General features: G+C 37.5%; 2 protein-coding genes across 2 annotated transcripts in view; one reads left to right on the plus strand and one right to left on the minus strand.

The window, feature by feature from the left end:
* Positions 1-4,461, plus strand: part of pou1f1 (POU class 1 homeobox 1) — a gene marked incomplete at its 5' end in the record, with an annotated part of 9,857 nt that extends 5,396 nt beyond the window's left edge. Inside the window, 4 exons of the mRNA XM_084420843.1 lie at positions 566-811; positions 3,579-3,743; positions 3,865-3,925; positions 4,015-4,461. Of these exons, the coding sequence (XP_084276969.1) occupies positions 566-811; positions 3,579-3,743; positions 3,865-3,925; positions 4,015-4,225 (683 nt within the window). The 3' untranslated portion in view covers positions 4,226-4,461. The remainder of the gene's footprint in view (positions 1-565; positions 812-3,578; positions 3,744-3,864; positions 3,926-4,014) is intronic.
* A 1,557-nt stretch (positions 4,462-6,018) lies between these two features.
* chmp2ba (charged multivesicular body protein 2Ba) lies at positions 6,019-20,452 on the minus strand. The gene is made up of 6 exons (XM_084421086.1): positions 20,268-20,452; positions 17,093-17,184; positions 13,693-13,887; positions 10,202-10,304; positions 9,086-9,192; positions 6,019-8,674 (listed from the first exon to the last, which is right to left on the minus strand). The coding sequence occupies exons 1-6, from the start codon at positions 20,299-20,301 to the stop codon at positions 8,555-8,557; spliced, it is 651 nt and encodes a 216-aa protein (XP_084277212.1). The 5' UTR covers positions 20,302-20,452; the 3' UTR covers positions 6,019-8,554.
* Between the last annotated feature and the right edge of the window lie 4,626 nt (positions 20,453-25,078).

Consider the following 25,078-nt stretch of genomic DNA (forward strand, 5'->3'; position numbering starts at 1 on the left):
AAATAGAAACCCATTCTTTTAGAATGTAATTATTTTTCACAAAATTACAGTTCTCCTGTATTTTTGATCAAATAAATGCAGGATTGATCAGCATAAGAGACTTTTTCTTTCAAAAACATAAAAAAAAGTAGCCTAATGTTTCTAAACTTTTGACCGGTACTATATATATAAAGATGAAAATCATCACAATATCACAATTAATTGATGGTGAATCAGAGGAAAAAGTTGTATTTCGATATATTAGGAGTTTATTTTTGTTCTCTCTCTAATTGAAATATTTCAAGGGTCAAATCATTGTCCCTAATATCACTTTCCAATAGATATTCCAATAACATTCCTAAAGCCAGCACTTTATTATATGATTTTCGCAACACATATTCATTTTTAAAATGCACTGCATAACAGCAATTACCCCAACACCTGACACATCTCACTAACATAAATATGGAAAATAAAAATAAATGAATTCACAATACAGTTTTCCTTTGTAGTTGTGGAATAACTGCTATCCTGTCTGAGATATGAAGAGTCATTATTCCCTCATGTCTGTCCTGCTGTCCCGCAGGAGCTCTGGCTCCACGCCTCTACAAGTTCCCCGAGCACGGTTTGGGCGGAGGCTCGTGTGCTCTGACCCACAGCTTCCAGCCGCTGCCCCAGGCCCTGCTCACGGATGAACCCTCTCTAGGGGACATCAAGCAGGAGCTGCGCAGGAAGAGCCGGCCCCTGGAAGAGCCCCCCGATATGGACTCGCCTCAGATCCGGGAACTGGAGAAGTTCGCTAATGACTTCAAACTGAGGAGGATCAAACTAGGTTTGTCTTTTAAGCTGGACCGTGTTGAATATCGTTCATGTCAGGTAAGGTGTCATGTAAGGTGTCATGGCTCACTCATGTAAGGTGTCATTGTTACAGTGTAATTATATATTTAAGTACTGAGTAATGGGTTAGGGTAGGATTAGGGTTTAGTTGAGGGTTAGTTGCATGTTATTATGCATCATTTACTGTTATTACTATGGTACATGTAACATATGTAACAAGGACACTGTAAAATAAAGTGTTACCAAGAATTCTTAATGGATAACACATTAGAGTTTTAAAATCAGTTATAAGAGTAATTTCCACTGAAACTGGAAGACAGGGCGGGGCATATCGTAGCTCCTCCCCCTTAAAAAAAAATTTGCCAATAACCAGAGCCGTTGAGCTCGGAAAAGGCAAATTTTCCTCCTAATCTCTAACCGTTTCTTTAAAATAATGTCGCTTTAAAATACAGCATTCTGTACAGCATTCAAATGGGTCCTGCGCCGACTCGCACACATGATCCGCTCTGTGCTCTCGTATCTCTCGTATTCTCGTGACACTAACATGAAACCAGACTTCATTCGCCTCAATGGAAAGCATATTTATACTCCCTATATGCATTATGTGCTATTTACCATGTAGACAATAGTAAATGTGTGAACAAATGACACAATTTTAGTCACAGCTTCAGCGTCTATTTATGATGTATCAGGATGCTTCAAATTCTAGAGAGCATTTGATTGGACAGAAAATCTGATGAGAAACTGAAGTGCAGAGTGATGTCATCAAGATCATTGATCTATATTGATCCATATCCAAGTTTTGAATGCTTAAAGTGTATCTTCTAAATGTGAATTTGTGGCGTTGTTTAGGAACACACTAGCTTGTAGATAACAGTAAGGCTAACGTATTCATACAAAATGCCCAAAAGCCTTCATTTCATGGCAATTTTAAAGATTTTTAAACTTTACTTTTAAATTACTCACTCTCATGTCGTCCCAAACCCGTAAGACTTTCGTTCATCTTCAAAACACAAATGAAGATTTTTTTAATGAAATCTGAGAGCTTTCTGTCCCTCCATTGACAGCCTACGCAACTACCACTTTCAATCCCCAGAAAGGTAGTAAATGCATCATTACAGTAATCCATGTGACTCCGGTGGTTTAACCTCTATTTTATGAAGCGACGTGAGTACTTTGTCTGTGCAAAAAACAAACAAACATAATTTTGGCCTACCACTTTTTTTTAAAGGGTAACTCTCGCCAAATTGCAACCTAGGCTATTTTTGTTAATCTACCCGAGTCAAACATTCGTGTAAAAGCATAATTAGAATGGAAACGACACTTTTAAAGCAACACCAAGGAACTTTTCCTCTGCGGTCGCCCTACAGGTTGGAAGCGGAATTGTCCATTACCGCTGTTGTAAATAATTTAACCTACCGCATCCTACTGTCGCACGAGCACGCGCACGCTTGCTGTTTATCCAGCTTTGGAATCAACAATGGCCACAGACAAGGTAGAGTACTATCGAGTACGCTCCACCTATCGGCAATTGTAACGCTTGCCGTAAAGCAAGTCAAATTTGTAGTTTTCTTATGTCTCATTAGAACTACAGAAACGCGACCCGATCTTGCAATCTTACATAGCATGGATATACCAGATAAAGGACCGCAAAGCGGTGGCATAAGTGCCTTTCACCCTGTCACGACTTGATGAACCTGCTGCGTCATATCACTACGCCTGCTGCACTCATGGTACAGCCACATAGTTCCTTGATTATTACGCTGGAATGAGAGTAGTTCCTAGTCATATAGGCTTAGAAAATCGCAACTTTTCATTTTCCGTCGATCTTAGTACACGGTTTAACTACAGAAGAGTCAAGTTTTAAATAGGAAAAATATTGAAACTCTTTGGTCATTTTGAAAGAAATGCTACTGGACTCATCAGAATCAATGATCTGTGCTAAGCTATGCTAAAAGTGGTACCGTCAGACCCGGAGTTCGGCTGAATGGATTCTAAAACGGTAAAACTCAACTGTTTAACTCTGGGGGAGTTGTAAAATGAGCTTATTTCCGAAAAAAGTGGAGTATCCCTTTAAGATTGACCATATTTTCGTTTTCGGTCAAAATGCCTTTTGAATGGGAGTGCTTGGGGCACTTCTATGATAGCATCAAAATCGCTATTTCTAAAACACTAAGAAGGCTCGACACAACATGAAACTGTGCTTGAAGTATCACCAGGGGCTCTACACATGAACTCGAGCATTGACAACATTGTTTGTGTACACAAAGTTTACTAAAAAGAAAGGTTTTGTACGACTCACTTTATCAGTTAGTGTTTCCGGTGGCTGGAATTTTGTCAGTCAAAAGTAGTCGATCTCCGAATGCAACGTAACATGAGGAGAGTAAAGATCTTTACTGACAAAATTCCAGTATTTTTCACGAATGTTTGACTCGGGTAGATTAACAAAAATAGCCTAGGTTGCAATTTGGCGAGAGTTACCCTTTAAAAAATATGCATCTCCAACCACGGATCTCTCGTTCATGCAACGTCTGCTCTCGCATCAACACATGACACATTTTTATGTTAGTTTGGGTGAACTAACCCTTCAGTGACCTTTTTTTTCCATTAATATTATATTATCTGCAAGTACCATTAAAATACAGGCTACTTTTAAGATTTGAAGTTCTCTGCAAGTGCACATTCAGTACAACCAACCGCACATTCTTTCCCTCAAGGGTTTGCGAGCAAAACTTTTCCTAACTTTCAGCTTCGATTGGCAGGTTACACACAGACCAATGTGGGTGAAGCACTGGCGGCTGTGCACGGCTCTGAATTCAGCCAAACCACCATCTGCCGCTTCGAGAACTTGCAGCTCAGCTTCAAAAACGCCTGCAAGCTCAAATCCATCCTGGCAAAGTGGCTGGAGGAGGCCGAGCAAGCCGGTGGTGAGTCAACACACTCCTCAGTGGGATTATTTATATATTTATTTACCACCACCATGCCATTATCCCTGAGTTTTGAAGGAAAACTTAAGATTGCTTAGCTCTAATTTGCGACTCCCATCAGCTCTTTTTAATGAGAAGATGGGCATGCATGAGCGTAAACGGAAACGGAGAACAACCATCAGGTAAATGGGGAATTCGAACTAAACAAAACCCATTATATCAGCATCTCCCTCTCATTAATGCCTAATTAATTCTTAATTTCCTCTCTCAGTCTTGGGGCTAAGGAAGCCTTAGAAAGAAATTTCGTGGAGAAGAGTAAGCCATCATCTCAGGAGATCGTGCGAATGGCGGAGGGTCTCCATCTGGAGAAGGAGGTGGTCCGCGTGTGGTTCTGTAACCGCCGGCAGAGGGAGAAGAGGGTGAAAACCAGTCTACACCACAGCTCGTTCATGGCCAAAGAGACTGCAGCCTGTAGACCCTGAAGAGCCAGAGTCTCCAGATGCTGTCCTGGGATGTGATTATTATCCACAGGCAAGAATGCACACCAGGCTTAGGCAGTGAGTGGGTTTATTGTAGTGATTAACCCAAATAAAGGGTTTGAACACATGGATATCAAAATATCCAACCAAATGACATCTGCTAACACACTATGACCTTCTGAAACGTTTGGACTCATTTGAAACAGTTAAAAAGTTCACACAAGTGTCCTATCAGAATAACCAGGTGTAATTCATCACATTAACTGCTGTATGAATATGATTCACTAATAATGTTTTACAAATACATCGTGTCACAACAGCCTACTTTCTCTTAATATTATATATCCAGTGTTTTATCATTTCAATTTTTTATCATTTTTTCTATGCCAGTTGGTTTGATATTGTGTTATATAATGCAATGCCATTCATAGATTTTGAGTTATGCTTTTAGTGTCCAAATACTTTCTATTTTATTTCATTTTAATTTATTTATATTATTATTTATATTTATTTATTGTTTTATTGCTTTTATTAATTATAGGAGAATTTAAGCAGCCCCCTCATTAAAATCTAAACCTCAGTTGTTCAAAGACATAAAAAATAAAAAAATAATGTGTTTTTGCTCTAAAATGGGATGTTTGTGGTTTCTACATTTGAAAGTACTTAAAAGGGCAATATTGCATCTTGATACTTTTCAGTGTTGTTAAAATAATTTATTCACCATTAATATATTTAAATACATTCCAATCAAATTTGAATGTATTATCAAAATATGCAACTATTCTAAAAAAAACCATAACTGAAAACACATCCTGGAAATGTGTCATTGCACTGTAGAGTTTTGTATGAAGCATCCAAACCTTTCATTTGTATATAGAAATGATGAATGCGTCCAAATAAATGACTAATATTGCGGTCATGCTTTGTTTGTCATATTATTTTAAGATGCTGCAAGTCATTAGATGCTCTGCAACAATCTGGGCATTATTATGTGAATTACATGCTTCGCATGAATCGTAACAACATGTGAGGTAAGTGTGCTGTGATTCAGATTATTAAACATAATCAAACATCATTCCGACGGGAGGGAATTAAGCATCTATCATGTGCGTATATGTGTGTATGATCAGAGCCCTACTGGGTTTTACTGAGGGATTATTTACAGTATTGCATTGTTCCTGACAGTGTTATGATGAGGTAGCTCACAACCGCTCTCAGCAGAGAGATATGGGTGATATGATCTATATGATCATCATCTCCTGCCATTGACTGTGTCAGCAACACATCCCTAACCACCACATATGACCTAATAATGCAATAAATACAGTATACTCTGGGATAATGTTGACAGGGTTTGACATTCTCACCGTATATCATACATAAATATGACCACTGAGAAAACAATAAAACGTTGGATTTGTCCGTGTGTATTCCAGCAGATTCCAGTCCAGCAGGAACGCTTGAAGCAGTTGCACATCCATACCTCATTAAATTACTTTGAAATTAATGGACTGCACCCTGGTTCATTTAAGAAAGGTCACTCGACAAACTCATTAAGACCTTATTTAAAAATCATGATTCATTATGATTATGAATAATGATGTCTAATTTAATGAAATATGAAATGCTCTAAAAGGCCATTAGAACAATTGTAAGGTTCATAACACTCAGCTTAAAGGTTTCCCACCGTTTAACAGTTCAGTACGGGCCACCCTCATGTTTTTAGTTGGCATCTTAATGATTGCACAAATGATCTGATTGTTAAATGCTGAAATACATGTTAAACACCAGTTATTCACAAATATGAAGGTACTTTATTCGTTAGAAAATCAAAACAAAGCATAAACTGTACATTCATATACACACTGAATTGGTGAGAATGAAAGAACCTTTTAAAACCGTGCTGAGAAGTACATACAGATGAAGTTGAAAAGAAAAACTGATCCTATAGTTCTCCTAAAGGCTGGAATACACTATACGACTTTTAAAATATAAACAGACTTCAAAACACTAGGCATTATTGCAGACTTTATAAATGGTTACAGAGAAAACTGGGCATCGTACACTAAACGACTGAGGATCACACACTACCAGACGTTCAATTCGCTATGAAATCTTTGCCTGGAAGCAAATTTGTGTTCTAAAATCGGCTCAAAATATCAAACATGGATGAGAGTGTCAAGCAGAGTTTGTACACTCACGATTTTCTGCAAAATCCAACACAGTCAACGTGTTCCAATGGGAGAGGATTAAGCGTCTGCAGACTGGCTTTGACTTTCAGCAAATAGCGTCGACTCGTCCAGATTGAAAATCGTGGCACAAATCTGTACAAAAGTCATGCGGTGTGTTCCAGCCGTAAATCAACTACAATTTCACCATGGTTAGCTCTTTCTACAATCCCACTCTTACAAAGAAAGGTTCCAAAGGGGGAATTTTGCAGTGATGCCATAGAAGAACCATTTTTTGGTTCCCCATAGAACCTTTTAGTGATCAGTTAAGAACATTTAAAAATGTTCGGACACAGCATATGCTTAGATTTTTCAAGCGTGGCTCTCCTGGGCCAAAGTTGCCCATCCCTGCCACAGGTTCATTAGTGGGCACCTCCAATCATGGGGTCCAAGATGAAGTTATAGGTTGTTACTTCCAGACGACAGCCTTGCATATGTAGACCCTAATTATATTAAAGTATGAATTAAACTCTATGAAAAGTGAACTCACAGCATTGATTTATTTCTCCGCAACACCTAAACAATGAATCATTTTCATAACACTGACATATGTTGCGCATCGTTCAAGTTTAAATGTGACCATTATGGAACTACAATTTGTTTTACTCAACAGTTAAATGCTCTTAAAGGTTGAATTGTTTCAAGGTTGATAAGATTAAATCACATTATCATTATCATATCAACAAATATTCTCATGCATGATATGTTTGTATGTAAGAGTAAGAAATACGGATTTTATACCAAACCTCACTGCGAAGGAAACTGTATTCCTTAACTTACTTCCTTAAGTCATACACAACCTAAAAAGACATAAAAATACACATAATGAGCATCTTTTAATAACATGACACGTATTTGAGATGATTAGCCCTATAGCACATGGGAATCCCATGCCGTTCCAAAATCCAATGTTGGTGTGCATTTAAAGGATTCAAAGGACAATTTGTTCCCACAGTAATAGCACCCTTTAAGTTAAAAGTGAAGTGTGTAAATTTTTTGGCATCAAACGAAATCGTATACTCTCGGAGTGAGTAGGTACTTTTTCGAACAAGTAAACTCTTTGCGACTATTAAAAAAGTACATTCTATGTAGTATGAATGTGTAGTAAGAACACATTGTACTTAATTCGCAATGTTGTCATTTGCTGCATCTGAAATTAAATACAGTATACAAAAAAACAATAAGCCAACAGAATAATATGTCCAAATACATGATATTTGACCCTAAATATCTACTACTTCCAGCAAGATTCTGAAGTGCGCATTCGATGAACACTTTACTGTCCCATGAGGCCACAGGAGAGGATTTATGAATGGCGGTGAAGTGACACAGTAGGTCACATTTCATTCATACTACACACATTCACACTATATAAAACATACCTTTTTAATACTCGCAAAGCAAGTTTCAAACCAAATGTAGTACCTACCGTACAGAATGCGATTTCAGACACTGAAATTGTGATGTGAATGTCAAAGGAAGAAGTAGGTCATCAGAGTACATTTTGGCTACTGTTTCATGAAAACTCCAGACATACTACTCCTTTCACACTGCTTTTCGCCTACTACTATACGATTTCGAATGCAGCCATTAGGTGTGTTCGACTTGATGCAGTTCTTTCATGTCATTCATCGATCGGTCTGCGCAGCGCCGCTTTGAGTTGAACACACCCATTGACTTTGTAACCCCTCCCCTCTCAATCTGCCATTGGTTGCCCAAACAGATAGCCCTATCCCAAGCTCACACTATTGGTTGAGATGATGTTGAGCCAGTCATGCTGCTCAAAACAAAACACTGCGATTCCATTTGGAGCCACTAGTGGCACAAAAATCAGATACTTGGCCTTTAAAACCCTACACTATGTTCAGCAGATTTGAAGAGAACGTCAGTTTGAGTGCGCATTTTGTCAAAACATCTAGACCGTGATCTGCTGTATATGTCTGACCAATGAATCCAATCCAGTGACTCATTGCGATACTCCAAAAAGAGTATGTTTCTTCCTTACATTTTCCCTTCATTTATTACTTGGACACTCCCCGTTCCCACTATGAACTCAGTCTTTCTTTGTTGGCAGTGGGTGCACAGGTGTGGAGGGTGAAGAGATTTAGTCCATTCCCAGAGCCTTCAGCTGTCTCTCGATCTCAGCGTCTGAAATGGTGGCCGCTTTAGACTTTGCTGGGGAGGCGCCAGGGAGGATCTTTCCTGCTGACGGGGCTCTTACCATCTGCGGAAACAATAACTATTTATTAGAGCGGTAAAACTTCAGATTTCACAGATCACCTGGTGCTAAAACTCTACCAGCATAAGCCTCAGTTTAATTGTTGTTTTGGGGAATAGATGTAGCACCAATCAAATATGATCATTGTTTATGCCAAATGTTCTACTACAACAGAGCCCGATCTCTTTAGTTGGGAAAAAAAGGACAAAGAATCTGTGGAATATGGTAATATGAGAATTACATTTTGGCCCAAGGGAATACACATCTGCTGCAATCAGATAGGATGATTCTGCATCTCATGAATCTAAAGAAAGGCCTACAGTAATCACAGGCACAGCCAGAGTCCAGCCATCTGCTGAAAGCAGCCGCCGGGGCTGTCCCGAGAACAGGGTGGACAAAAAGAAAGTAAAATCGTACCTTTCCGGAGATCTCTATGCCGATCTCATCCAGCATCTGGTTCACGATGTCCTGGCATTCTTCCTCATCGCCCGATTCATCAAAAATCTCATCCAGTGTATCGTTGACTGAGGACGGAAATGTGTACAAGTTTAATAATAACCTAGACTGGTGATTCTCAGATGGTTTTGCTGTAGGATCCAGATGCAATTAATCCACATGGAAACAAAGACGGTTTACAAGGTATCGGGTTGAAAGAGACCTTCTGACGATGAACAACTCACTGGATATGACAGAGTTTGCCAGGTTTGGGGCATCAAATCATTGATAAAGCTTTTAAGAGTTTTGTTTGAAGCACTTACTACAGTATCAATTAATTCAAATTCATACATTTTAACTAATAAATAATAAATTCAATATCCTGTTTATTTTGCCAGTAAGTTATTGTTTATCTATACACATTTTCCTCTGTTTTTTCAGTGATTTCTGTACAAGTCACCTTAAACGGCACATACAAATAAAATAAACTGTGGTTGGTTACTTTTTACAGAATGGTCAGACCATCTCTTCCTGTGTCTAGACTGGCAGTGTTTGCCACCAATGTTGACTATAACTTTTGCACTAAGGTCTAGTTCCTCAAAACTAGTGGTGAGTCAACAGTGCCAAAATTGTTAATTGGACGATAACGAATTTCAATGGTTTCATTGCCACCAATTCACAGCACAGAACTCATTGTGTGCACAAACCATGTCCTTGTTGCAAAATGAGCCAGTTTTAATGTTGTCCTATTCATATTTTCTTTACTAAATGCAGTTTTATAATAGTTTTTGAGGACGAGGGTATGCCACACAGCCTGTCCAGGTTGGCGCTTGTGTAATTTGGTCGCTTTTACCAAGTGAACGATATAATTTCTCTCAAACTTGACTGGACACCCGGCCTTTGATGTAAAATTAAATATGGGAAGTGCTGACAAGCCTATTTATTTTGCTCTCCTGATGATTCTGAAATTTAAAAAATACAACGAAACTCACCATATACAATAAGCATACATAGTTCGGATATCATTTAGCGTAGTTTCTTGCACTGCTAAAAACCAACCAGAACAGATCCATCATTTCAGAACCACTTTAAACTTACGCATGTCCTCTGTCATTCCCATTTTTAAGTTCTCCTTTTGGAAGTCCTGCATCGTCTGTAGCGTCTTCTTGGGGTCCATTCTTTTATTGACAGTCTGCATAGTCTAAGAGACAGAAAGAGTTCAAGCAATCCATCACGTTCCCGGAGAATAAACAGAGCATCCTTACGGTGCACAAAATGGTAATAAAAATAACACAAGCTCTGACAAAAATCCACCACGGACAAATACATTTTGAATGCAGCTCAACATAAATTTAAACATCACACCATTTGGTGAGGAGGGGGGAGTACAGTAAGTAGATGACACAGAACATAAAAATAGGTCGCGTGGAGAGAAGTCTGTTTTACTGTCCCTCTGGGTCTCTAGCACTGTGGCAGCAGGGCAGACACACAGGAAGAGTCCTATCTGATTACAGAGAATTATTTACACACAGCCTCATTATCACCCATCTCATATCTATTACACCAGCTACCTCCTTGTGATTGACTACAAATACCACCGTATGCAGCCGGGTGAGGAAATATTAATAGCTTCCTTCCTCATACAATATAGATTGGATGGATACACACACAATGAATATTTTTGTGCGAGTACAGGAACGGCTTGCAAATGAGTGAGAAAAACAACACCCCATCAATGAGTAGTCAAAGACTGAACTTAATTGGCTGAAATTGCATTTTATGTGATGATATGACATGGTAGAGATCAGACGTGTGTGCATTATAAGTGCAGACTGTGAAATTGTTTTCTTATTCAACAAAATAAGTGTCTCCAGAGGTAAAATAAATGAACCCACCCCCATCTCAAGCTAAATTTGAAATGGACCAATTAGGCTAGGTAGGTAGATGATTAAATATATTAATGATTAACTACATTACGTGAAATAAAATAGAATATAAAAAAACTTAAACATAATATTTCATCTAGTTGCCTCAACTCAATTAACTAAAATAACAAAAACTGAAATATAACTAATGAAAATAATATATATATATATATATATTAGAGAAAAAAAACAAATAAAATAGAAAAAAAGACAAAATTACTAAAACTTAAAAAATTAAATGAAAAAAAAAAAAAAATATATATATATATATATATATATATATATATATATATATATAAATATATCAAAAACAATATAGTAGTATCTCAATGATACTACAATAACACTGGTATCAAGATGCTATTCTGCTCTTACTGTACGTTCATACCGCCGCCGACGACGCCGGAGAAAGACTCGGGGACGCTCTGATGCTCTGACGTAGATCGAATGTAGTGTTGCACGGTGTACCGATACTTCAAAAGTATCGCGATACTCGGAAATTAAAAACGTCACGATACCTAAATTTATCAGTATCGATACTTAAAAAAAAAAAAAAAAAAAAAAAAAAAAACGCCTCCCTATGGACGTCTGTGTTTTTTTCCTGACGCACGCAGCAAAGAACCTGCCGCTGTTAGTGTCATGTGACAAAACACTACAGCGAGATGGCTACATGTGCGAGCACAAGTGGTCCACGACTCGTAGAAAAAGATGACGCGAGGAGTGACATATGGAAGTACGTTGCCTACCTTGCTCTGTTGCACGGTGCACCGATACTTCAAAAGTAAATCGGAAATTAAAAACGTCACGATTCCTTAATTTATTAGTATCGATACTTCTAAGAATGACCGCGTTCCAGATTTGTAAGGCCGGCGACACACTGGCTGCGTGTCGTGTCCGTTTTTATTTCGGCTCCCATGTTAACTGCCTGCGTGACACGCGTCTGGGCGCAGACGCGTGAGACGCACGGAAAACGCGTGCATGTTAGAAATAGAACCGACGCCTATTTTTCAAGTGTTCCCAGGCAAAATAGAATAGGAAAAGATGTTTCTATGTCATTTTGACACAAATACATATTAATAAATGACATTTTGATGTTTGAAAGTTTTGACATACAATATAAATGTAATTTAAAGAAATATTATCGATTTTCAAATATTGCATCTCTCAATACAGAACGAATTATTCTGTAACCTATTTTGCCGTCAACACTGCCGACGTTGTCTTTGCTGCTATATATTTATGTTTAACATGAAGTATAGGCCTTCCACAACTCTCTCCCCACATGTCAAATATATCACCAATGAGGCTTATCATATGTTACCAATATTAAACATTGTTTAATATAATCGCTGTTCATATTTTTATTCAAAGTTCAGAATCAAGATAAAGCTCTTATGTTTCTTATGATAAATGAGATAATGCTGCTAAATTTATTAAAAAATTTACCTTGAATGTCATTGCTCTTATTTTTTATATTTTTATATTTCATATTTTGTTCAAATGTTTAATATATCTGCTGTTCATATGTTCATTTATTAGTGTGTTATATGATTAGAATGTTGTCCCGGTTTTAAAATAAAGCACAGCAATGATATTTGAGAGTGTTTCTCCCTTTTCAGGAAAAGTATCGAAAAAGTATCGAAATCGCAATACTTGACTTGGTATCGGTATCGAAACAATAATTTTGGTATCGTGACAACACTAATCGAATGTTTACAGGACTGCGTTCTCTGGAATCCTCTCAGGCGGAGGACTTCTACATTCTGATTGGTTGCCGCCGAACCGCGTCATAGCTTATTACCATAAAGTTGACCTGACTTCAACTCTCTTCGCCGCTCTCACCGTCCAAGACGCGCCGTGGCGGTGTGAACGCACAGTTATAAGCACATTTTAAAATGATCTCTTCTAATTGAAACCATCACAATCAACCCATTTTAGATCAAAACACTCTTTTGTAAAAAAAAAAAAAAAAACATTTACAATGTATTTAAAACAGCTTTAGTTTACTTTTCAATCAGGAGTTGCTTAAATTATCTTATAATCCAAAAACGTAAATTCACAAGGTGCTTTTTCTGGTAAGATCTTATAAAACAAGTCCTTAAAAAACAAACTTAAGCTTGCTTAAGACCATATACACTGCAATGACTAGTATTACATTTATAAAAAAAAAAAATATGATACTTTATTCATTTTCTCCAAAAGAAAGCTCCATAGTCTCCATCCTAAGCTCCATAAGACAACAACATGGCTCCTATTATTTTGTACAAGCATCATGGGAAAAACTCTAAATGAGCGATAATGAGGACAGTGTGAATTAATACGAGAGAATGTGAGATTTGAGATCTTTATAAAAGTAGAGCAGAAACTATAAAACTGGGTCACAACGAGACCAGTGAAGTAAGGAGCTCCTCAACAACATGATAATTAAACCCTGTTTAAGGATTCTTTTGAAGTTCTTTGCTACATAAGGGATTCTGTTTTTCCAGCACTTCCCGGGAACACATCGGGCTTCATGTGAATAATACAGAGCCGTCATCAGTGGGTGGGGGAGAACTGGGAATGTTGAAGGGAATAGTGTGATGAGGGGGACCCACTAAGGTCCTCCATGGACAGCAATGGAAAGCAATGGTCATGCAGATCCATTGGGAGGTGTGAGGCTCTTACCTTCGCTGTGGTAGACATGGCTCCAGCCATCTTCATCTGAGAGTTCATGACCTTGCTCTGTGTGGACATGGACGTGACCTTAGAGCTTACGGCGTAGGTCCGGTTCTTCTGTTTTCTAAGCTGTACGAGCTGTTTGGCCAGTATCTTGCAGGCTTCTCGGTTTCCGGTTTTGGCCATTTTTTTTATTTCCATTTCCTGGTAAGAATAAAGACATCAGCGCGTTTAATAGGAACAAAATTGGGTTTTCACTTCTAGGACAGAACAACAAGGCACCCAGAGATGTTCATGATGTTGTGAAGCACCACACACACCATAACAGCTGAAACTTGTGCCATGTTTACTTGTTTGGACCCAGAGGTCTGTGTTTCTTTACATTAGTAAAAGTCTGAAAACAGCCCTGAGGAGCTTCAAGCAATTAGATGCAGTGCGGGAAACTGAGAGTGTGTGTTTGTGTAGAGATACTGTGTGATAGTGAGGGCGACCCACGTCAGTGCTAATGATTTTACAGCTCTCTTTCTACACCATGTGTAGAAAACATGACAAACATTTTTCAAATAAAAATCCCTTTCTAACAAGCATCTGGTAACTGGAAATAATCATTTGATGGAGACCATTAAAGGTGAAATAATAAAAAGATTAATTAATTTTCATTTTTGGGTGAACTATCCCTTAAAACCCTTTTTTTATGAGAAAGTGTAACGTTTGGAGTAATGGAATTCAGCTTTGTCATCACAGGGATAAATTACATTTTTAAATAAATTTAAAACAACGAGCCTATCAGTTTTTACAGGTTGTTATAGGGGAATAACATACCGCTGGATGGCGCGACTGACCAATCAGAATCAAGTATTCCACAGAGCTGTGTAATAAAAATATAATATAATTTTGCAATTCTGTTTGGTGCCGCAAGTTGTGCAGAAATTATACCCTTCACCTTTAAGACAGCCATTATTAAATCCATGATCTGAATCCCAGGCAATTCTTTTGAACATTTAACTCAGCAGATTCTGTTTTCTCTTGTGTGCTCTTAACGTTAGTCTCTCAGGTAAACACATGCTGATCAGCTAAACAGGCATATTAGACAGAATAACTCTGTATAATGAGACACACATTAGTCCAGGTGCTGCACTCTCCTCACATGATGCCTGCTAAGCAAAACACACACACACACACACACACCCCTGTCCTACTTTAACACACAATGGCATTTTGTGACAGCTTCAGAGAATATTGTCCATGTTTGCCTGACTGTCACTATCAAAATATGACTGGAATGGGGCATTTTTTTTAAAGTAACACCATGATAACAATGATATGCCTTCATTATAAATATTCATGTACAGAGAGCTGAGTGAGACAGAGCTGAAGCATCTATTAGAGGTGTTTTATTGTCACGTCAGCCACAAGGCAGCACTGTGGATTGGAAAACTAGCATAAAAGTGACAGACTGATGTGCTAAACAAAACCCTTACCTTCAGAGAACAGATAATGCTGAGTATGACCCAATTCAGTTGACTAATATTTATCCAGCAGTTGACAGATATGATGCCATCTGCAGCAGGGTTAGGGTTAGATATGCGATATGATGATATTAGATTGTGAAATATTAAAATGTCACCACGATCTGTCTTTACAGAGAGAGCGCTAGTATCGTGCTACAGTGCAAATTTTATTATTTGCATGTACTTTAAAGCCCTGCCAGTTAAAACTTTCAAATGATTTTACAAGCACATACATTTTTCTGAGGACGCACAGTGCAAGTTGTGAACTAAGTTGTCTTTTGCGTCTTATTGCGCTTAAACTGTTAAATACAAAGGTTTACAAAGACACACTTGGTTATGTTTTAAACAACTGGGAGAAAATCAGATGTGTAAATATATTAAATCCGTGCATTAGGTCTTAAAGTGACAGCAGCCTAATATACCTACTGCTGTCTGCCATTAATGTTAATCAAACACTGAAAATACTCACTGCTCTTGACTAAAGAACTTTTGTAGCATTAATAAGAATCAATGGATATTTAATTTATACATTTTATGTAGAGATGCACCGATTGATCGGCTGGTGACCGGAATTGGCCGATTTTCACGTGATCGGCCATGACCGGCGACCGGCCGGTCAGTCTGACATATGCCGATTTTATGCCGGTCAAATGCACTCGGGCGCCGCATGATTAACCTTTTGAGCGGTACGGTCTCATATATGAGATTTGTATGTCTGTGCCCATGAGAGTACGGTGCGGTGCCACATTTAGATGTTCAGTGACGTCGCATAACTGCCAGATTCAAACTGTGCTTTCGCGCGTTGGCTGCCTGGCGCTGAGCCAGAGTCGGACGCGTTCAGCGCTGTTATGGCACAACTGCAGTGTTTTCAACCTCATAATGTTTATTTTAGGTTTCAGATATTTAAATACACATAAGCACGATTAAAACAATACATTTGGAGTTTGTAAAACACACACTGATGTCTGTGGAAGCAGCAATAACAATCAATTCAAATATAATTTGCCGACATGTGTGTTATTCATATCAGACAAACATAGGGGAAGTAACTATAAAGTTTACTCTATTCTTCTCAGTTCACCGGCCACTTTCTTGTATTTATTTCGGAGAAACTGATGAATTCACGTGCTGTAAATCCGACTGACAGGACTAACTTACATTGCGGCGCCCATCTCATTATAGATCAAGATGCTAATGGTCTTGTCCGGTTCAATTCATTATGCTAAGCTATGCTAAAAGTGGGACCCCCAGACCTGGAGATCGGCTGAATGGATTCGAAAACGGTAAAACTCAACTGTTTAACTCTGGGGGAGTTGTAAAATGAGCCTATTTCCAAAAAAAGTGGAGTATCCCTTTAAGTGAGATTTTGTATCCTAGATTTTCACTGTGTTCTCAGGCTTTGGGACGCCAATATGAGTGTAAATGGGGAATTTAAGCAGCAGCTCATGACCGCCCTGCAGCTCTCTTTCAATATAGGTCATTTAAAAAAATGAAACAGATAACAAAGCAAAACCACGTCTAATTACAATAAAGATGAAGAAAAAAAGAAGCCCTTTTGGGAGGCAATTATGCACATTTCTATGTTTACATAGAAACAATTAGCGTAAATGGAGAGAGTGAGTGGAAATGTTGGATTCTTTGGAGCTTTAAAAGGGACGACATGAACACTGAAGTCATCCTCATGAGTATTGAGCGATGAGGCCACCTAATCTACCTTTTTCTAAATGCAACTAACAGAAAGATCAAAACAAAAATATTAATTAGCTTACTCTATTCTTTGAAGCAATAAAAATCGAATCAAAGAGGGACTACCTTGCACAAGCAGCGACACATGATGCTGGAAGGGTGGACGTTGGGAGTTGAAGTTAACAGATATGAAACTGCTTTGTTCCACTTACCATTTGCCTCTCCTGTCTCTCCAGGGCAGCTCTGTCTCTGGTGATTTGTCTCTGGGTGCCTCTCAGCTCTTTGGACTGCTCTTTAATGATATCTGTGACAGGACGGGGCAGGGAAGAACATGCAATAAAACCGTCTGGAAAATCCTCATACAGTTCACTGATCTGAAACTGAGGGGTTTTTTTCTCCTCCTTTTTTCCCCTTCTCCCTCAGTCTCCCTCTTATTCACACACACACACACACACACACACACACACAAAATGTTAAGGAGTTTGGCTGACTTAGCATATGTTTCACAACGGAAAACTTTGACAGAACTTTTATTTACACAATATGCAAATAAATATGCCATCTAACACTGCGGAGTAATACCAATACCAAATGATTGGCATCCCTGGTCAATATGATCAAGGATGGCTATAAAAATAAATCTGCATTGGTTTTCATTTTGATCTTTCATGCAAAAAATTCTCAAAAATTCTCAAAATCTAAAAATTCTCAAAAAAAGCAACACATAGAAATGCATTATGGCAACGACATCTCAGGTAAAAGATTGACTTTCTAATGATTCGTTTCAAAAATGTGCATCAAAAATGCTGAACACAGAAGCTCAAATAGTCCTTTCACAACATGCACACAATAAATATTGTTGGTTATTAGCAATATTTGTACTCATATTTAAGCTTTGTTGTTGAATGGCCAGGATTTGTGGTTAAGAAAAACTATATGCTCTGGTTGAAGAAAAAAAAAAAATCAGATCAGGCACCTTAAATAATTGCTAGATAATATATAGACACAAGAGCACTTACATAGACAAAGGACAAAAAGCTGAACAATAATTTCTTGACTCTCAATTCATCAATCGAGATTGAATAAAAACAGCCTCTTTTGTATCTGAATATTGCAGAAAATGAAATATGCTCTAATGAGCCTGGGGAACAAAATAAAATACAAATAATTTGTTTGAATGCAAGGCCAGCAGAATCATGCCCTTTATGTTTTCATGCATTTAAGGGACAAGCTAAACATATGCACTGAACATCAGGTTCCTCCTCTAGATGCCAGAGTGTGCAGCCACAACGCCTATAGGGAAGATACGCTCTCCTACACACACACACACACTCACAGCAATCAACCCACCATGTGCCCTCATGAATGCCAATCATACAATAACATCCCATGAGGTTAAATGGCCAATATTAGAAGCCACAGATGGTGTTTTAGCAGGAAAATGGTTGAAATCTTTTTTTTTTCTTTTTTTTTTACAAAAAAAGCAGTAAAGAGTGGAGTCTTGTGAGCTTCCCTTCCCTAGCGTTAACTATATTTAAAAAAGGTGAAATTTTAATTCAGAGGCGAAAAGATATGGTATAGTAGTCAACAAGTAAATGAGTGAATGAATTATAGGAAAAGTAAAAAAAAAATAATAATAATAAATAAAAAAAAAGGACACAGAAAAAAGGAACAAATGAATATGCAAATAGGTCGAAAAAGTAATTGGAAAGCAATAAATATAAAATAAATATTAAGAATGAGAATATGACTAAAATGAAAAAACATGTTAGTTAAATGTTTTAAAATTTTCAATAAACAAAATATTACAAATGAGAGTATAACTAAAAAGAAAAAACAAGTTAAGTTAGCTAAATATAAGATTTTAAAAAAATCAATTTTCAATAAACAAAACATATTACATTTTTTGAATATGACTAAAAAGAAAAAAAAAGTTAAAGTTAAATATTTTAAAATTATTAAAAAAAAATTAAGTATAAAGAAAAAAAAGAAAAAAAGTTAAGATAGTTATATATTTTCCATTTTAAAATTATAAATCTGGAGAGAACTAATAAATGAATAAAGTGAAATAAAACTTTATTAATATTTTGCAAAAGCAGGAAAAGTACAAGAAAAGTTACAAAGAGTTTGTGAATATAATTTTTTTAACTTAATTATCATTATAATTGTGTTACTTGCCCATCCCTAACCTTGATGAGAGAGTTTGTGTACACGTAGAAGTCTACGCAAAAGATGACGTATCGAAAACGTACTATTGAGGGAGGGTTATCGTCCACAAAACTCGGCGAGCTAAAGCAGCTCTGCCATCTGACAGGATACTTTGGCACGGTGACTCTCGACTCACCTTGGCACCCAAGGTCACGAGGACAGCGCTTCGGAAATGATGGGAATTCAACTTGCCCATGGAAAAAGCATCACAATGTGAGTAAAGACTGTGATTGATTCTCAGTTTACCACCTACTCTTGTGCTTTACTGATAAATATCAGTCATGTATTATATAGACTATATCACATGTATGAGTTTGAATATAGTTATCCTGTAAAAGCTGATTAAAGCAAAAAAAAAAAAAAAATTCATAAAAAAATGATCTCAAATTAGGATGTTGACAATGCAGTATTTAAAAAAAACTGTTTAAAATGAAAAGGTCAGTACAGCCAAACTCAACTTCATGAATGTATGAATGAAGAAAGCTTCTATTGTTATTTTCTGAGACACCTGCACAGGTTCAGATGGATGTGTTTCAATGATGCAGTGAGTATCATTGAATACAGTTGAGTCTTGAGGCAACTAACCAGTTCATCTAACTTAACCAGTTAACTGTGCCAAATTCAGATTTCAGATCAGCAATGTCCATTGAGTGCATGTCTGTTTTAGTGAGGATGCCATTAACATCAATAATGCAGATTACAATCTTCATAAACAAATTGCTTGCAACAACTGTTTCAATGTTAAAGAAAGACCCGTAAATAAAGGACACTGACAAGATCACATCTTAATTGGGTGGCTGTGTTCTTTTGTCATTTTTACAAAGAAATAAAGTAATTTTTCCACTTTTGGTACAGTGGCAAAACATTACTTTTATGATTAGCCTACTTTTATGTAAATAAACGACATAACAGATCACGAACAAATACCAATTGTGTCATTAATCTAAATGAAACACTAAATAATGTAGCCTATTGTCCATTCACAGTGGTTAACAACCAAAACATCGTTATGCAGCAAATATTCTTACTTTTAACTGTGACTTCGCTACGTAAACATAAAAACTGCTGATAACAACGAGCTGATAAAGTTTTAAAAGATGCAGCAGAGAAACAGGTGTGAATTATAAGAGGGATATGACTCTGAAAATCTATAATAAAACAATTAACAAAGTGACTTACCGTCGACTGTCTTCTTTTTAAACAGAGATGCCATGATGACTTAACTTAGACTGTGTTTTATCTCTTTAATTCAATGTAAAACTAGTTTCTCTGCCTAACTGCCTCAACAGACTAGCCTATCGATCTACTCAAAGGTCCCGAATTCCTTGTTTGTCAGTACAACGGACTTTCCAGCACATGATCCCATTGAGCCAACGCAGGGCGTGACGTCACGGGCTGCGGGTTTGGGGTGCAGTTCTTCACGCGTCCTGTAGGGGTCAGTGTCTCACTCCTCAAAATACTCAGACCCGCTGAACGCATCCGTCTTCGCTTGATGGAAATGAGATTCTGTCACTTTTAGCACTGGGCAAACTCAAACTGCACATGGGTGATTGACAAGAAATTTCAAGCAGTTTCTGCTTCCTGTGTCCTGAGGTGTAACATAACGGAATTCATTTAAAACCACTTTTTTCTTTCTTCAATTCTTCTATAATTATGTTACATACAGTTTTTATGAACTAGTAATTGAGTTTTTGTACTCTAAAAAATGAATTCGTCACACCGACCGCAAGACAATTTAAAACGAACTAGTGGCGGCAAAATGTGATTAAAATTCTGGGGTGTTTCATTTAGTTGAAACTGTGGCCACCTGTAAAAAAGTAAAGAATCATTATGGTGTTTTTTTTAAATAAATAAAAATAAACAAAAGATCAACATGTCAGCTACTGTAGCTGCATATTGACTATTTTTTACAGTTTAATTTCACAATTTATCAAAACAATATATCCCCCAATTCATTCCAATAAATGTATAGGTTAACAAAGCACTAAAATTGTTGTCATTGCAATATAAACACACCTGTAACACTTTACAATAAGGTTTCATTAGTTAACATTAACTAGAATAAGCAGTACTTCTACAGCATTCATTAATATAGTTAATGCTAATTTCAACATTTACTATTAGCCTACATTATTAAAATCAAAAGTTGTATTTGTTAACAATAGTTAATGCACTGTAAACTAACATGAACAACTGTATTTTTATTAACTAGCATTAACAAAGATGAATAAATAATGTAATGTATTGCTCACTGTTAGTTCATGTTCGTTAACACATTAACTAACGTTAACAAATGAGACCTTATTGAAACGTGTTACCATTGCCAAACCCTTATTCTTCTGGAGTATCCATCACTCCAGAGTGGACTTTAGTGCAGGTTATAGACACCATAGCATTGTCAATGGCAAATTTAATATTCTTATCAATTTTACGCTCCATCCGTCTGGACAATTTGTGGCTCAGTTCCTTGTGGGTGTAATTCTCATGGTATGGTAAAGTGGAGCAGACAGGAGATTACTGCCCCACAGCAAAGAAACCGGAGCCAGCGAGACAGGAGTGACTTTGGGAGGGCTAGCGGATGTGTGTCCCGCAGCACATTATACCCTCTCTCTGAGGAGGACATGGCGCATCCTGGGGCGTTATTCTCGTTAAGGTTATTAGGGAGATGTTTTCCTACAATCAGCAAGGTTGGCAACAGGGACTAGCACTAAATGTGCTAATAATGGTAATAAGCCCACTGGTGATCCATCTTGCCCCGAGCACACAGACCGATTCTACCCTGCAATAAATGAGACAAAACTACACTTTTATTTGCTATACAGGGTGTCTTTAAAGTATATTAAAATCTCCATTTCATATTAGATAGAATCTTTCTCTGTGCATTTGGAGAAGTCCCACAGAGTCCCTCTGAAACATTTATCCGCTCTGTTCGTGGAATTGCCCGAGGCTGGCAGGCATAATGCTAATGTGCTAACTATGTTTCCAGACAGTATAATATAAAGTAAGATATCTCATCTGTGAAATTAGATACTTTCACTATTATAGTGTTGATGTTTAGAGGAGGTGTACTGATCCAGAATTCACTGCTAATCATTTTGTATTGTGCGATCAAAACCAGCTTTATCTAAAGGGATAGTTCGCTAAAAAAATTACTTTGTCATTACTTTCCTTGATTAGTGGAACACATAAAGAGATGTTTAGTCTTTGTGCGAGGAACAGTGTTACGTACTGCTCCGAGACACGAAGGTTGAGGATCCAAATGCAGTTTTATTTAAAGGGTTATACAGAATCGTAATCAAAACCCAGGCAAAGGTCATACACAGGCAGGCAATCCAACAAACAGACAAATCCAGAGGGTAAGGCAGAAACAGGAAAACCAGGACACGGGCAGAGATCAGGAACCAGGAACAACGACAACAAAGGAAATGCAGTGGAATAACGTACAAGACTTCGCAGGGAATGATGAGGTGAACCAGGCTTATATGGGGTGAACTAAACAATATAATGAGACACAGGTGAATGTGATAATCAGGGATGATGAGTCCGGGCAGTGAATTATGGGAAATGTAGTTGTGAGTGAAATAATGATAGTCTGATGTAGAGTGCCCTCAGGTGGCTCTCAAGGGCACTCCAGCTGATGACCGTTACAAACAGAATGAAATTTAAGACATTAACCCCCGGTTTCACAGACAAGGCTTAAGTCTAGTCCTAGACTAAAATGTAAATCTGAGCTATTTCAACTGAAAGAAACTTGCACTGACTGATCTTAAAACATGTCAGTGCATTTGTTTTGTCTTAAGATGCACACCAGTAATGCCTTTTTCTAAGGCATGTTTATAAAAATTACTTAAACGCCTAATTGAACTATGACCTAATCCTGGCTTAATCTAAGCCCTCTCTGTGAAACCAGGCCTAAATGTGGGGAATAAAAGTTGCACAGATGATAAAAACTTGTGATAAAGAATTACATGGAGCATGTCACTTCATAAATGCATATTTGGCATTAAAAAAAAAAAAAAGATGAAGCGAAATTTAAAGAGAAATAGTATTATTCATATTAAGTTAAAGGGGTGGTATAATGCCCTTTTCACAAGATGTAAAATAAGTCTCTGATGTCCCCAGAGTGTGTATGTGAAGTTTTAGCTCAAAATACCCCACAGATATTTTTATACAGCATGTTAAAATTGTCCCTTTTTGAGGGTGAGCAAAAACGCACTGTTTTTGTGTCTGTTCCTTTAAATGCAAATGAGCTGGGCGGAGCTTCAAGAGCTCGTGTCCTTTTACCTCACACAGACATGCACTTACAATTTAGCTTTTTATGTTCAAACCAAAGTCAGAAAGATGGAGAGACTCAAGAAGAAGTAACAACATGTAGACAACATTTCTAAATGGTTAGTTGGTGAATTTATGTAGCTTATGTGTAGTTATCTTCTAGTCATTGATTAGCATATTCTGTCATGATAATCTATAAATCGCGTTCCCGGGGGCGGGTTTATGTAAATTTTACATAACTTTAAGTTTACAACGTCCGGAGAAAGCTTGTTTAGTCCATATACCAGCCGTTTGTTGTAGTCCTTAAAGTCCAACTGAAATCAAAATTGACCCTATTTACTTTGTTAGCGCATATTACTAGTCTTGTGGTGAACAATTAATCCGTGCAAGTTAATACACAGAAAAAAATTGTTTGCTGTCGTAATCTTTAATCAAAGTTTGAAAAGTTACTTCCGGTCTGGAATGGCGTTCCTTCTCTGATGACGTAGGTTTGACGGCTTGGTTTGGGAAACGCTTAACCACTCCCCTCAGATCGTTAGTCTGTAATGAGCGAGAGATGGAGAGGAGGAGCGCTAGAGTAAAACCCTGCCCTCTGTTCAATATTCCTTTTCACTGGGAAATACGTCACAACACTGGAGAAAAGTCGTTTGCAACTTCCGGTTCACGCGGACTTTAAAAAGCAATTTCTTTAAAAGAAAATATCTCCCTTTGCTTTGAACTTTGAGTATTGTAACTTTACAGATGTTGTTTATGCTCAAACAGCAACATTACACACTAACTACAGTTAGAAAAGTGAAATCATAATCAACCACCCCTTTAACATTTGCCTTTTTATTTATATTTCTGCTTTTCTCTTTGAAACCATGTCTGACATTTAAAGTCGGCATGAAAAATGGAAGTTGTAATAGTCTTTTCTTTCCTGTTGTGACCTATATCCGAGTGAAACGGCTTCTCGAACCAGAAACTTTACATTGTATCGACATTTTTATATTGAAACAATGCAGAAACAAACTATCTGGGAAATGAGAAACTAGTAACAAGATTCTAGTAATTCCGTATCATAGCAAGCAAAGCTTCTCAACTGAACAAAAAAAAAGGAATGGAATGGTTTTCAGCTGGCTAAAAAGGAATGGTGGCCTTATAATAAATTCTGCAATATTCCATTAAAAAACAACAACAAGAATTGTCCATTTTAATTTCGTGCTGACTTTAAAAAAATGCAGAAAAGGCTATCACCATATAATAAATTATGCATTGTAAAATGAATCACCTTAGATCCAGACTGCCAAATCATCTTTATGCCACTATATAATGTAAGTGTTCATGACTTTTAACAAGACAGACGTATAGCTGTATGCAAACAAGGAGAGGGGAATCTGGGTCTCATCACACTGATTTAGTGGCCACATCTTCATGGTGATGAATGCGTTTTGCTTGAGTGTTCTGGACTAGGTGGCAGGGAGCTAATATATCAAGTGACTGACTCCACTCCATCTGTCCATGAAGAAGAATACAGCATCAGAGTGTCCCTTGCCATACTGCACTGGGCCAACCAGGGATTATGGGTAATGAGAGATTATCACCCCTGTTGAGTTTGCCTTACACACACACACACACACACACACACACACACACACACACAGAGAGAGAGAGAGAGAGAGAGTAGTACAGCGACATATTCTGCATGAGTGCTTGTCACACACACCGTTAAAGACCAC

The sequence above is a fragment of the Rutilus rutilus genome (assembly GCF_951802725.1).
Source record: "Rutilus rutilus genome assembly, chromosome: 10".
In the NCBI taxonomy this organism is placed as follows: Eukaryota; Metazoa; Chordata; class Actinopteri; order Cypriniformes; family Leuciscidae; genus Rutilus; species Rutilus rutilus.